This window comes from Pomacea canaliculata, linkage group LG1 (genome assembly GCF_003073045.1).
Source record: "Pomacea canaliculata isolate SZHN2017 linkage group LG1, ASM307304v1, whole genome shotgun sequence".
Classification (NCBI taxonomy): domain Eukaryota; kingdom Metazoa; phylum Mollusca; class Gastropoda; order Architaenioglossa; family Ampullariidae; genus Pomacea; species Pomacea canaliculata.
Window position 1 is genome coordinate 19,490,736 of NC_037590.1, and position 13,966 is coordinate 19,504,701.

Sequence of the window (13,966 nt, forward strand, 5' to 3'; positions counted from 1 at the left end):
AATTAGAGATAACAATTGTCTTGATTTTCGTATCTCACCTTGGTTTAGCCAAGACTGATAGCAGGACGACTTGTAGACGTGGTACTCAAAACTCATTAATACAGATGAAGTAAATATGGTTTTTCGTCAGAGGCGGCGTTAGGGGAATGACGCGGGCCTGGGGCCGACCATCCGCGCGGGGCCGGGGTCATGGAGGACGGTGTCAATAAATCACCTGGTTAAGGCAGGTGACCAGACGTTTCGGGGTGAAAGCGATCCATGGTGTCGTCACCGACAAAGAACGCCGAAAAACGGGGGAGGGGGAGCTGTGGGGGGCCTTTCCTCTGACTTTGCCGAGTAGTGGTGCTTTCAACGGCAGATCTGTCCACGCCACTACAGTATTCCATTTAAAATAGAAAAACGGTATTTAAAATTGAAATTGAAATATTCCTTCCTTATCTCGCGCTGTAACAAATTATCGTGCCGACGATGGTCCGGCACCTTCGTCATCTTGCGGGGCTGTTGCTCCGAAACCGTACTTCATAGAACGTGAATGAATCTCTTTGTAAAGTTTCGGTCATTGGAAGATAGTGTCATAAATTTCTTCACAAGGATTTCCTGAATTTTCGCTGTCAAAGTTGCACTTCACAATTAAAGTCATTTCAGTGTTTCCACCTTTAACTGTGTCTTTTCACTGGCGATGTTCGTATCGTCCCCGACATTAGTATAGTCACTGGTCCATACTCACAGAAAACGATTACTGGAAGTGAATAAATAAAAAATGCTGGTCAGCGGAAAACACGCGGGAGGACGAAATGCCGAGAGGTGAGGGCTAACGTGCTGACGTAGGCTTGATGAGATGGCAGGGTATCTGATGTACCCGGGCCCGCGGTTGTGAAGGGGCCCGGCCTTGTTTTCCTTCTTCTTTTTAAGCATTACACCTGCAGATGTTAAGGTTCAAGTCTGCAGTATACAATTTCCAGACCTAAGGTAGGCGGGTCGTCGGGGTGACAAGCCAGGTGCCAGAGGGCAGCTGGACACAATGATTTATCGCGCATGAACCGTTTAGAAGAACGTTCGTGCATTGAGGTCGCTGGATTAATGTGCCACTTGGGGGAGCTGCAAGCAAGTTGGAGTGAGTAACTAGTGTGGGTGGGTGTCCACACGTGTACGCACTGCGCATGTCGGAGCGTCCATAGCAACATTCTGTACTAACGGGCCAAGGATCGGAAGGTCGGAAAAGAACTGTCAACCTTTAGTTACATGGCGCAGATACTGTCAAAATCCATCAAATCGGATAACGGTCAACTGTTAAGCAACAGTTGGAAATGTGGATCGCACTTGTGGCATCGCTGATATTAATGTCATGCATTTTCGACATTTTGTATTTGTGTCTTTATGATAAACTACATTTTTATATGTATCAATGATTAAAGACGTAGAATATGTAGACAGGGAAGTTAATAGTAATAATAATAATACGGTTGGCGTCCGTTTACAATGTCGTGCTATACTTCGGAGGTCTTACTCCTCAAGCTGCTCTTCTCTCTCTGTCCAGGGAACGTTCGTTTGCCTAACTTAGCTTTCCCCTCTACTTCTTTTGACCAATCAGGCCATTAGCAACGAGGTAACTAGGGCGACTGCTTAGCGATCCTTCGTGGGGTCCATGCCGACCAATCATAATCTCTGTACCGTGTAGTCGGCATGGCTCCCACCTTAATTAGCCGCAGTCGCCGTAGTTACGCCTGGTCAACTTTTCCTACGTCAAAACACATCGAATGACGTGAAAGACGTGGTGATTGCGTCAGCATTCGCGCGACTGCTCTCCCCTGGTATAACAGACAACAAATAATTAGAATTAACAGATCTGTGAAGCACATCAGTCACCGGCAGAGTTCACAGAAGTTTCCGTCGGGGCTCGAAGTGTTGCGCACTCTTATTTAGGACTCTTGTGTGGGCTGTTAAACAAACCTCATTTTCTCTACAAAAGAATGCAGTCTGATGGTGATGAAGAGGAATGTTATACTACTATAATTGAAAAAAGACCTTCCAAATATGAGGAAAAGGATGAGTTTTCAGACATTGTTCTGGTAGTAGAGGACAAGAAGCTTCACTTAAACAAAACTCTGTTGATGATCCATTCAAGTGTGTTCAAGTCAATGTTCACATCGGAGATCATTGAAAAGGACTTAGAAGAGATTCCACTTCCAGGCAAGAAAGTGGATTTAATGGTGGAACTATTGGACCAATTCTATCCCCGGTACACTACTGACAAATTTCACTGTAAGGTTTAGTATATGTTTCAAGCATCAACATTAGTTAGTCTTTTAACTTAAGATGCTATTGCGTCACACAGAATCTTATATTTGCTGTTGGGCAGTAGCCATGTAATCTTCATCTTTAGTCCATGGTAACAATTTAACAAACTGATTTTAATAGGTTATCATATTTTCAATACTTTATTTCAATATAAAAAAAAAACAAACAGGAAAGCTGATAATGAATTACAGTATATAACCTACAAATGCCAGTACACACATCATTTTATTAGTCATCGGTAATGTCCTGTAAACTACACCTTTTAACATTACTTTAAAACGCTTCAAATTTGTCGACTATTTTCAAAGTCTCTTGACATTACTATCTTTAGCAAACGTGTAATTTCAGTGTGGCTTTTTAAACAAGACCAGACAAGTAAATAAAGAATATTTTTCTACAGTGGAAACTCTGCGGGAACTTCTTCAACTCGCCGATGAGTTTGGTGTGCAGCAGGTCTTTCACAACTGCCGAGCATACTTCGACAGACGCATAAATTGCACGTATCAAGGCATGAAGACTGATGAAATTTTACTCTTCCTTGGGATAGTCGAAGAGTGGAGCAGCAAACACGATGAACTAAGTTCGTTCAGATTTGATTTAATTACAAAGGCAAGTAAAGTAGGCATATGTCATTTGAAAGAAAACAGATATTTTTCTTCTCTACCTGCTATCGCTCAAAGAGACATACTCATGCGTCGTCTTGAGGCAGCAGAAAGGATATTATAAACTATAAGACCTAGAGTTAAACAATTGACTAGTATGATTGAAACTACTGATGGCTTTCATTGTAATCCTTTGTGACGAGCTTTTGTGTCAGACATCTTATAAACACCCACATAAGGTTTTCTGTGAAACATCTAGGACGACTCAGGGTTCTGTGAGTCCATCTCAGGATTCCTGACGATTACTTTTGTAACAAGATCATAAAATATATCGATAGATTATTATTAATATTCATCAATTTGAATAGTTCGCGCTGTTTATAGGTGAGATTAGTTTGATGTTACACGGGTACAATTAATCTCATTAGACTTCATACTAGCAGTCTACACTAAAAGTTATATCGCACCATTGCTATGCTAAACGATAGCACATGTTGGGCGATATTTTATATTAAATGAAACTATTTTGATAGTAAATATATTTTGAAATTTCATCTAGAGATTCTGTGTATCGTCAGTTTGCAGATAAAAGATTTTGCTCAGTTTACATCCAAGGAACTTACTCTTGCACAGCACACTACAGTTAGTAAATGAATTTCTAGCCAAATACTTTTTTATTAATATTTTTCCCAAACTGTCTGCTACTCAGTATTTAGTAGCATTGCGTGTTCAAATTGCCAACTATTATGTTGCACTAACACTAAATCGTAAGGAAGATAGCGTTTATATGAGTAGTTTGTGTAGTAGAAGTGATCAAAGCTATGTGTAACTATGTCTGAGAGTCATATACCGCAAGTAAACCCATAAGTAAGTTTACATTTGTTTTCATTCTCATCGATCTCAATAGCAAATAAAGGTGTCTACTTAATTTGCAATGATTGGGTTCCTTCTACGCTAGTTCTCATAATCTTTTGTTTTATTCTATTTTGTGATTAATATGCGAAAATCATCTGAGCGTGTGTGTGTGTGTGTGAACTATATCAATGTATAGTCTTTCAGCTTATCTACAAGGCCATGGAACCTTTACTTTTCGTATACTTTAAATATGTCTCTTACACTTCTTTATAGTTTCCACATTGTTGAAAAATTCTAGAGACATGAAAAAAAAAAAAAAAACCCAAACTTTTAATTGGTGTACACTGTGTTAGAAATCTCTGCAGCGAATGCAAATAAACTTTTAACATTTCTTTTTAATTTTTTTAATTTTGTGTAATAATTGGGAATCTTCGATTTTTAATATACAAAAATTAATTTATTAAAAATGTTACGTAATTTACAATTATCAGAAATACTGTTTCTAGTGGTTTTAAGCCTGATTGACTTATATGTAGGATTTCAACATTGTTGGTCCATGGTACCGGAGGTCGGTCGGTGTACGCTAGGAATAAGTCTGTCCTTTTGTCATTGTGTTAGTTTACCTGTCACCAAACTTTGATGCCATTCTTTGTGGCTTGTAAGCGTTGTTCACTGTTCAGACCTGGTTGTACACTTCGTGCCGCATGCCCGTATCATGGCTTCGTAGAATTATTTTTCAAGGGAATGATTGAAACCCAGGTATCGCTTAGTGCAGATGTCACACTTCCAAAGGTGTCCGAAGGTTTCCGAAGTTTCCATCTTCATTGAGACGTTTAGGGAAAAACAATCGGCATCCGGGGGCTGGTCGGAACCATGTTTTCATTACATATTATACCCGAACCCTAGCAGTATACAGGATTTCCCTAAATCGCGTTTGAAAAGTTTTTAACAACTGTGTATCTTTTAAATGGCTATCAAAGTGTAAAGACAAGTAACACACTTACTTTATAATTATTCACTGAATTATGTGTCTTAATTCAGAATTCAAATGTTTCATATCAATATTTTTCGGATCCTGATCGTTTCTAAGGATGAATCACTCGATCGAGGCTTATATAGTAGACCCCCATAACAAGCTAGGGTATGAAAAACCATTCCCTGATAGGAATTATATCCAGAAATGACTGCATTTATTACACTCACATGTGTTAAACAGAGTATATAGTGATACTGTGATACACATTAAATCATCCACGATGTTGGTTGAGAACTGCTTTTGTAAATATCTACATAAAAAAGAGGAGACGAGAGCGCCTGTCTCTGTGGCGCAATCGGTTAGCGCGTTCGGCTGTTAACCGAAAGGTTGGTGGTTCGAGCCCACCCAGGGACGAGCACTTTTCTTTTTTAAATTTATTATTATTATTTTTTTTTAATAAATTCTGTTAAATTCTAATTTTAAATTCACATCTTTAACCGTTGTTGTTGACATTTACTTGATACATCTTTTTCCACTTGTCTTGTTTTCCCCATAGCAGTCAGGTTAGTGTTCGGTAAAAGACACGCTCCTCGCATGATTATTAAATACTTGTTGTCTCTTTGCGTACGTGCGTGCGTGCGGAGAGTCTGACACATATCAAACTCATCTTAGCAAGACTGTGGAACCTGGCTATAGAATAACGAGGACGGGGTTGAAGATTATCAACAAGCGATGCTCTGTCCGACGAGCCCGAAGTCCAACGTAGTGGATGTGCATGTTTATCTACTTACCCGGAATCAACAGGCAGCAACACAGACAACTAGTATGTGGGTATTTCCAAAGTTCCTCTTGTGCAAATTCTTTTCCCATGACAGATTCGGAACAGTTACAACAGCAAACATTAAAGATGGGTGTATCACAGGGACTAAAAAAAATAATTATCGTAGTAGTGTTCGTTATCTAACCTGCTACATCAAGCAACTGCCACAAAGGCACTTCTAGTCATATTCACGCACGCGCACGTTCTCACACCAGAAGAGCGCGCGCACGCACACACTGGCACACACCGGCACACACATACACGTGTCGGTTTTATGAGCATTTGTGGATTTTTTTTTTTTGCCAAAAAACCCACTGCCCAGCAGCGAGAGGCTACAAATCTTACTTTGCATCCAGCTGTTGAGATAAACCACACTGACATATATCATGGGTGTGAAATATTACAGGGTCAAATAATACCCTCGTAAAAAAACGAAACGAAGAAAAAAAGACCAAACAAACCTGAGAAACCCGTTTGGTTAGGGAAGGCGTCAACCTTTCGAGGTGTGTGGTCGGCCCCCTCCCCATGGTTGTTGTGAGATCTACAAATCAAGATCTGGTGGGGGGGGGGAGGGTGAGATGTTCAACGCACACTCAAACGCCCCTTAGTGCCAGAAAAAAAGCCCCAAGAGGCAAAGACGAAAGAACGGAAGAATGAATGCAGCTAGATCAAAGCCTGACTGAAGTGTTTCTCCTCTTCACTCCGATTCGTCTGACTTCAAGTAACTAGCTATGTCAAGCCATACATTTTCGACATGTATCACCCCCCACACCAACACACACAAAACCCACTCACCAACACCACACCAACACCACCACCAACACCACCAACACCCTTTCTCCAAGTCTTTCCTTCTCTTACCTCTTCGCTCTTCTTGTGCAAAGCCCTCTGTGTGTCCCTTGAGGTGGTTGAGAGGTGAAAGTGCGGGGTTGAAGGAGAGGGAGTAGTCAGAGATGTCACAGTGACAATATATGTCACATGGAGGAGGGGGAATGTTCGCAGTGACAGCAGTGTAACTTCACAGGGATGACATCTGAGGTGGCAGGTGATGGGGAGGCAGTGAGGAAGAAGTTCCTGCCACCTCCTCCGCTAGTAGCATAGTAACCTAGTCCCTGATTCTGACCGTGTCCTTGTCGCAGGCTCAGACATCAGACAGGGGGGACATATTTGTTCCTGTCTGCTCTCCTTTTACTGTAAATTTTTGTCCAAAAACGGTGTCTCACCTCGAGCGTTAGCGAGAAATTTTATTCAGGTTTAAACATAGGTGATTCATTCAGTTGATGGACGGAAATCAACCTAATGGTATATCATCTCTAACATTTCGTACACCGCTGCTTGGACAGTTTCGAGATTATAAAGTTTTTTTCCCCCCAGGATAATCCTTCACACATACACATTCAAACCCGTCGTGCATACCAGCCCCTCAAACAATTTGTGTTCTTAAGGGGACAAGGGAATGGAATGCAGATACCACAGCCCACAGAGGTACATACACAGGTACAGGTATTTCATACATTCATGTGATGCCTATGCGAACACACACCCACACACACAAATAATTGCTGAAGCGATTAAAAGTGAAAATAAAACTTCAGTTGTCAGAAGTTGTATTTTGTTGTTTACTGGTCGGCTTTCTTTTTTTTTAATATTGCTTTCCCCCGAAATCATCATTGGAAATAAAGAAACCTAAAGAAACGGTTTTCTTTTTTCAAAGATTACAGAAATGTCTGGGGAAGTTCTCATTATGTGATGGCGGCGATTTAACAAGTCAAGTTCACAAATGTCAGCCTCAAAGTCTTCAAATTAACTGACTTCATAAGTTTCTGGGTGCCGGGTAATTTTTGTCTACACAGGCGCTGCCTTATACCGTCAAAGGGTTCATCTCATCAACACCTCACTCTGTTCTCATTCTGTGGATGCCGGTCACAAGGACCCATTGTGCCTGTCTTCCTAATGTGCTCTCATTGATTAAGATTGTTTCTACACCCAAGCAGTCCTGTAGTGAGTGATGGAGGGTGGTGGTGGGTGCAAAGACAGGTGTCTGTTGTCTGTTGTGGACGAGGGTACCATCCACCCTCAGTTCGTATCAAGCCAAAGGTTTGTATTATTTTGTATTATGCACACAACAACGCCTCAGTTGTCGGCCGCATTTTTAATCTGTCTGTGCACATCTTATCGCGCTTGTCATCAGACTTTCCAATGGTTATCGGCACCAGTCATGTTATTTGCCGCTGCCAGCTGTACGCATGCGCAGTCTTTCCCTCCTCTTTTCCCACCGTCATCGCAACACTTTTTTTTTTTGTCCTCCACAGAGAGGAAGGTTTAAATGTTAAAAGTGCAGGGCTGAGGTGAAGGTACTCGACAATTTTGCAGCGTTAAATACTTGAATAAAAAATGGACTAATTTTTGAGATTTAGAAGATTATCAACAAATGTTTAAATGAGAGGAGAGCACGAAATAAATGAAAGTAACAGGTAAGTATACAAGCAGAAGGGCAATCGAGCAAGTTAATGAGCAAACAAGGGTACAGAAAAAAAGGTATGATAAATTAAAAAAATTAAACAAAAAGAGAAAGAGAATAAAATTGACGGCCAGCCAGACTGACAGAAAATTGCAACTAGTTTCTGGCAAGGTTTTTTGTTCGTTTGTTTGTATTTTGCATTCGCATGCACACTCCAGGTTAATTTTGAATTCATTAATTTTTATTGCGGCAGTTCATCGACTCATGCAAGCTGTCCTGTTTCTCTGCCAACGTTTGGCCAAGTTAAAATTGTGTGTCAGGATCACAAAAACCAATGGCTTTGTGGAAAGCGGTCATGACATTGGAAATTTGACCAACATGCCGAGTTTCTGTTCAGACTTGGTTTCCTTATGCAATTCAAATGCATCTGCCAGTTCAGTGAGACTTCAGAGTTTTCACTTTTCGTCTTTGCCTCTCTAACCTCTGTTTGCAAGTTTTGTGTATGTCCTTTCCCGTTCCCCTTGCACACAGCCATGCAAATAACGAGACCGTTAATTCACTGAGCTCATCTTTCCATCTAAGGGCCTTCCAGGTGACATTGCCCACGGCATACTGCATGAGACCCTGACACTTCTACTGCATTGGGATGGCATTTAGCACCTGTCGGGTCAGTTTCTCCATGCTTTATGTATAATATAGTCACAACTTTCCCGTTTTTTTAATTATCTTCATTTGTATCCTAACATGTTTTGCTCGGCATTATGACCTTCAGGTGAGAATAGCAAAAATTAACAAGAGGACTTCAAATGCTGTACTAGGCAACATCTTGAGATGCATGCGTCTTATTCAGTCTTGTCCTCTGAACTCAACTGAGACGGAGCAAAGGACAGTATTTAAAACTTAAAATAGAAGAATTTATTTTGTGTTGAACTCGTGAGTTTTGCACTTTGTAATGCACAGCTTCTTATGCCGTGGATGACTGAGCAGCTCCAATATTGTCACTATCCTATGCTGATAATGGCGATTCTGTATCGCATATACAACCTTTTAGAGACAAATATGAGACAGACGAACGTTTGCCAAAACAGTTTTTATAACCTTCATTTAAAACTCAGTCATATTTGTTGGGAAAGCGGGTAGCCGAGTGGTTTGATACCCGTGTGGCGCAGCAAACTTCCCCCAGTCGACCAAAGGTAGCTCCCCCCCAAAATGTTGCTAACCCATCACTTCCTAACTATTTAAAAATGGTTAGGGGACGACCATCATTTTACTAAATTTACAACCCAAAGTCCAAAAAAGCAATGAAATACTTAAAAAACATTATCGAGAAATTAAAAAATGGAATTAAATGCTTAATATTCATGAGTTATGGAAAAGACAGCATGTATAACGGGACAGCCTACATGATGAAGGATTGTTTTTCCCCGATATCCACCCCATAAAATATCAGATGGGCGGGGCCGCTCGACCTGTCGTACCGAAAGCGAATAGATAAGGTAAGGGTCACAGAATGAACGGGAGAGAAAGAAGATAGTAGTGGATAAATATCACAAGGCAATAATTCACAACTGTTCTTCCTACATAATACTGTATGACTTCCACTAGAAACAGTTGAACATAAACGTCCACTCGCTAACTTAACCCAAATAAGTACTTCCACCATCTTACTTAAAATCGGAAGTTGACATCCTCCTTCCAGATCACCTCTCGGCCCTCCACGACCTGTATAACTGTTGTCGCTACATCTCCACATCTGAAGAACGACCTTACAAGTGTACAACTTAGCATTGTTGACCTATATATGCTAATAATATCAACAATATATTTCTTGGTACAGAAATAAATCCTTGCTGAGACAAGAAAGGACTGTGTCTACTTCAACACGTTCACCATACATACATTCCTGTTCTACATCTTTCATGTAAGTGTACACAATTTGTTTTTAAACCAAGATACAAAAGGTCCAAGGCAAAAAAAATTAAACAGAAAGTAACCGCTTTTTAAAAATTTTCATGCAGAAGCTGTCCTGAATTAAGAGACAAAATAAGAGGCTATAAAGACAAGGAGACGGCGACATTCTGGTTGACAACAAATCTCTCACAACTGGTTAAACTTCCTGGGCACGAAGATGTAAAAACAGAATGGCGACAACATCCTCCAGACAATGATAAGTGAGAGCATAGCTCATAGTCTGACTGGCAGGTGTCAGAGAAAAACCGTTACTGTAAGCATGAAGATACGGCAGGGATGATACCGATGAGTAAGAAAGCAAGCTAGAAAATACTTTGTGTCGTCTTCAATTTAACCCATGAATGCCGGAGGACGAAAATTTAGAATTTGTGCATGAAATTCCTGTGACTAAGATATTCAAGGAACAAGAATTTGAAGAAGAAAAAATTATTTTGTTCCAAGGAATGGAACATCGGGCTTAATGGGTTAGAGATTCCCGAATCTTGTGGTAAAGTAGCCAACCACTTCCATGAATCTGATTTCACGAGTAGATGGAGTACTTATCTGAAGAAGCTGTCATCATCCTTACTAGCCTGTACCCGCATACTACACCCGCTTGCGGATTCGTATGCCAATTAGCTTTGACACAGAGTTGTCCTTCGCTACATGGAGCAGAGTTATCTTTTGCTGCACAGAGAAGAATTGTCTCTTGCTGCACGGAGAGCTCTCTCGATACTCGGGAGAAGAGTTGAATTCTTTGTTGCTTGTCGTTGGCTTTTCCCTCGCTCATATACGTGTAGTATTTGGAAATTACGACCTGCTCACGCATACAGGTTCGTTTCCTGTCACCACTGGCTCAACTATCTACGTGACTTAGAGCCAATTACATATCGTAGCTAGTACAAGACAGAACCTTTAAATCCCTTAGTTACCTGAGGTTCCCTCCCCGATCCTGCAATAGCAACTGGTCTTGGTCACGGTCCTGTCGCCTACAAAATGACCTACACTGATAGATGTGGATGCTGGCGTGCCTCGTTCCCTTGGCATCAAATCGTAGTCGGCACTAATACAATGATCAAAGAATCTCCCATCAGATGCTCTCCCTTTTTATCTAGAGTTAGTTTACCTGTTCGGTGGATCCAAAATTACACCTCGCACACAAGTGGAGCCAGTCTATCGCTCCCCCCATTCTGTTATTTTCTGACTTGCCGGACTTTGGTCATTATCCCGTGTCATACATTACACCTGCGAAATCTGGGTCCAGGTGCAGTCTGCGTTAGTGATAATGTATTGTAATGGCCTGTGTTTTGGTGTAATTTGCTGGCTAACGATAAGCTCAGTTTTGCATTTTAGCCCTTAACGAAATAAGAAACGAAACCCCCTTTTCTTAACAGACAACAACACAGCTGTTCCATCGAACGTAGGAAATAAAGTGGCTCAACTATTTTCTGTGTTTCAGCTCTCGAAACAGATACTGCTGTATATATATATATTGTATACGTTGCAATAAAATAATGAAATAAAAACTGTTCAGCAGTATTTTCCTTGTTACCGTGTAACCTCGGCTCGAAGTCTTCGTCAAAGCAAACATTTTCGTAGAACTGCTAAATTTATTTCCATTCATCCTGTTCCTCCTGAATAACATCCAGTTACTGTGTGGGAGCATGATGCGGCGAATTTCCCGGGGCGTCACGTACCTCCGGAACACTCAGTGGCCTAGTCACGTGACCAATGGCCGCGCTCTTCCATCAACCGATCTCTTAGCAGAAATATCGTGAAAGTCCTCGAAATACCGCAGCACAAGGACTTCCGTGCATGTAAACCAAGCTATGGTTTCGTATGTAGGCGAAGGTGAGGGAGCACTTATTTTCTACCCCCTGTTCCTCTGAGTCAATCGTACAAAAAAAAAAAAAAAAAAAAAGAAGAGAGAGAGACAAAAATAGGATTTGAGTTTTAGAAGTGCCTGCGACTTTGAGTGGATGAATCCTACATGAGGTGACCCAGAGCAGGAACTGAATAGGACGAGTGTTTAAGCGCTCATTAATGCAAACCGTCTGTTTGACCGCCCACGTGAGTGTTGTCCTCGGTGATAACGGTTATGTCAAGGAACAGACTGCAGAAACACACGGAATAACCGCGCTCACGGAGGTGTCAAAAATAAACTGAAAAACTATGCGTGCTTTGTTGCAGGCACCAGAAGTGAATTGAAACAGTTTTAAATTATTTATTTATTTTGTTAAAGATGACTAATTTTTTTCTACGAGATTCCCCCACCGCCCACCACAAAAGCTTTGCATTTTGTTCTAGAATAAATGAATACGAAATCGTTTGACAGATAATCGTACAAAAACTCAGCTGATTACTTTATGCACCATTGTTTAGGGAATATTGATGACAGTAAGTTAAAATATTCTTGGTAACCCTGATGACAAATTCACTACGCTTTAAGCAATGAGTTATTTTAAGAGCCGCGACCGACAAGTTTCCGCGAACTGTCACAACAACCAGGTTCATTAACTACTGCGCAAGATAATTTGACCTTTGCCAGCTAGATTGTCTGCCCTGATGACAACTTACAATAAAATAATATGTATTATTATTTATAGCATATTTATAGCTCCACTTACACGTTCATGGTCTGTCTGTTCGATCCTTCGAGTGCTGTTAAAACGGTTGTACTTATGTCTAGGACCTTTGTTATAACCTTATCATTAAGCTTATCAAATCTTTGAGTGTAGCTAGACCAAGGACAAACGAACGAACAAACTAACTAATTATCTAACACATTGCTGATTTATTTTACATGATACAGTAAGATCCAGCGTTGGGTGAATGTACAAACCACACCTGAGTTTTTGCGCATGGCTGATCTACCCAACGTCTACCGGTAATTAAACATCTTCTTTCAACATCTGTACTTCTGGACTTCTCCGCGTTTCCGATAAACTTCGATGTCTGTCAGGAGACTTGCTGTTCGTATGCCCCTTTCACAAACGAAAGTTTCTGTTACTTTTCCGCTCATCACTTGACCTACTGAGACTTCTGAATAAAACCTCAGAGAGAGCAAAGGGGCCGGGGCCAGACAGCGGGCCACCTACGCACATCAGTCATTGGAGCCCATAAAATCATCTCATTTAGCGGCTACCCACAGTTGTCATTAACCTCTGACCATTTCGTGCATTCAGACCCCACTTTGTGAGTTATTTCTGTGCATACCCTTCATTATTCTGTTTAACCCTTTCGCCCACATTCAGAATCTCGTACTATGACCCGATCCATAACAGCTCCAACTCGTTACTACATGCTGGATCTTGATTGGCATGCACTTTGACCCCCACAATATGACCCGAACTGCAGTCCAGAAGTCCGGAAGGACCCCGCCATAGGAGCAGTCGACCCAGTCACAGCCAAGCATCCCAACCATCTCGGAAGGCACGTGCCGGCTCTCACACCCACGGGCTGCTCGCCCTCAACGTGGAACGCCAGGCTGAAGTCGGCCACGAGCGGACACAAGGTGCGTCCAGCGGACGGAAAGGCTCGGACTCAGCACGCATGCGCAGTCCCTGTCGCTAGCCACTACCGGAACACGCCACATCGCGTAAGGCAGCAGACGGGGGACATTGGTGCAGGACACCTACAGGCCACCTGCACAGACTTCCGCAGTCTGAGGAGGCGTCGAGGAGTGGAGCAACTAACGGAAAACGTTAAGATGGGCAGGAAAGATAGATTTAAATATGCGGACGCACGCACGCGCACACACTCCGTCACCCTGTTTCTCTCGTGTGGGTACTCACCCACCCACACACGCACACCTATAAAAATCATATTGTAGAAGAGCATACGCCCAAGCACACTCAGACCCATTCATTCCCGTACACCTATGTCCACACACACAACACACGTGTACATAGATTAAATGTTTTTATATATATACATCATAACAGATTTACTGAAACACACACACAGACTGATGTTCCTCTAGAAAGATTTCAGAAAAAAATTCA

At 41.6% G+C, this 13,966-nt stretch overlaps 1 protein-coding gene and 1 non-coding gene across 2 annotated transcripts; both read left to right on the plus strand.

Annotated features, from left to right (window-relative positions):
* Window positions 1–1,632: 1,632 nt before the first annotated feature.
* Window positions 1,633–3,835, plus strand: LOC112568259. Its single transcript, XM_025245469.1, has 2 exons — window positions 1,633–2,262; window positions 2,699–3,835. Exons 1-2 carry the CDS (start codon window positions 1,971–1,973, stop codon window positions 3,022–3,024), a joined length of 618 nt encoding a protein of 205 aa, XP_025101254.1. The 5' UTR covers window positions 1,633–1,970; the 3' UTR covers window positions 3,025–3,835.
* A 1,236-nt stretch (window positions 3,836–5,071) lies between these two features.
* On the plus strand, window positions 5,072–5,145 carry Trnan-guu. Its single transcript has one exon. It is a non-coding gene; the product is annotated as a tRNA-Asn (tRNA).
* Window positions 5,146–13,966: the final 8,821 nt, after the last annotated feature.

What these genes read in the sequence shown, in the direction of transcription:
- LOC112568259 (XM_025245469.1), top strand. Translation starts at nt 1,971, where the DNA reads ATGCAGTCTGATGGTGATGAAGAGGAATGTTATACTACTATAATTGAA. An exon ending in CACTACTGACAAATTTCACT is followed by an intron (nt 2,263 to 2,698) that starts GTAAGGTTTAGT and finishes ATTTTTCTACAG; the next exon opens with TGGAAACTCTGCGGGAACTT.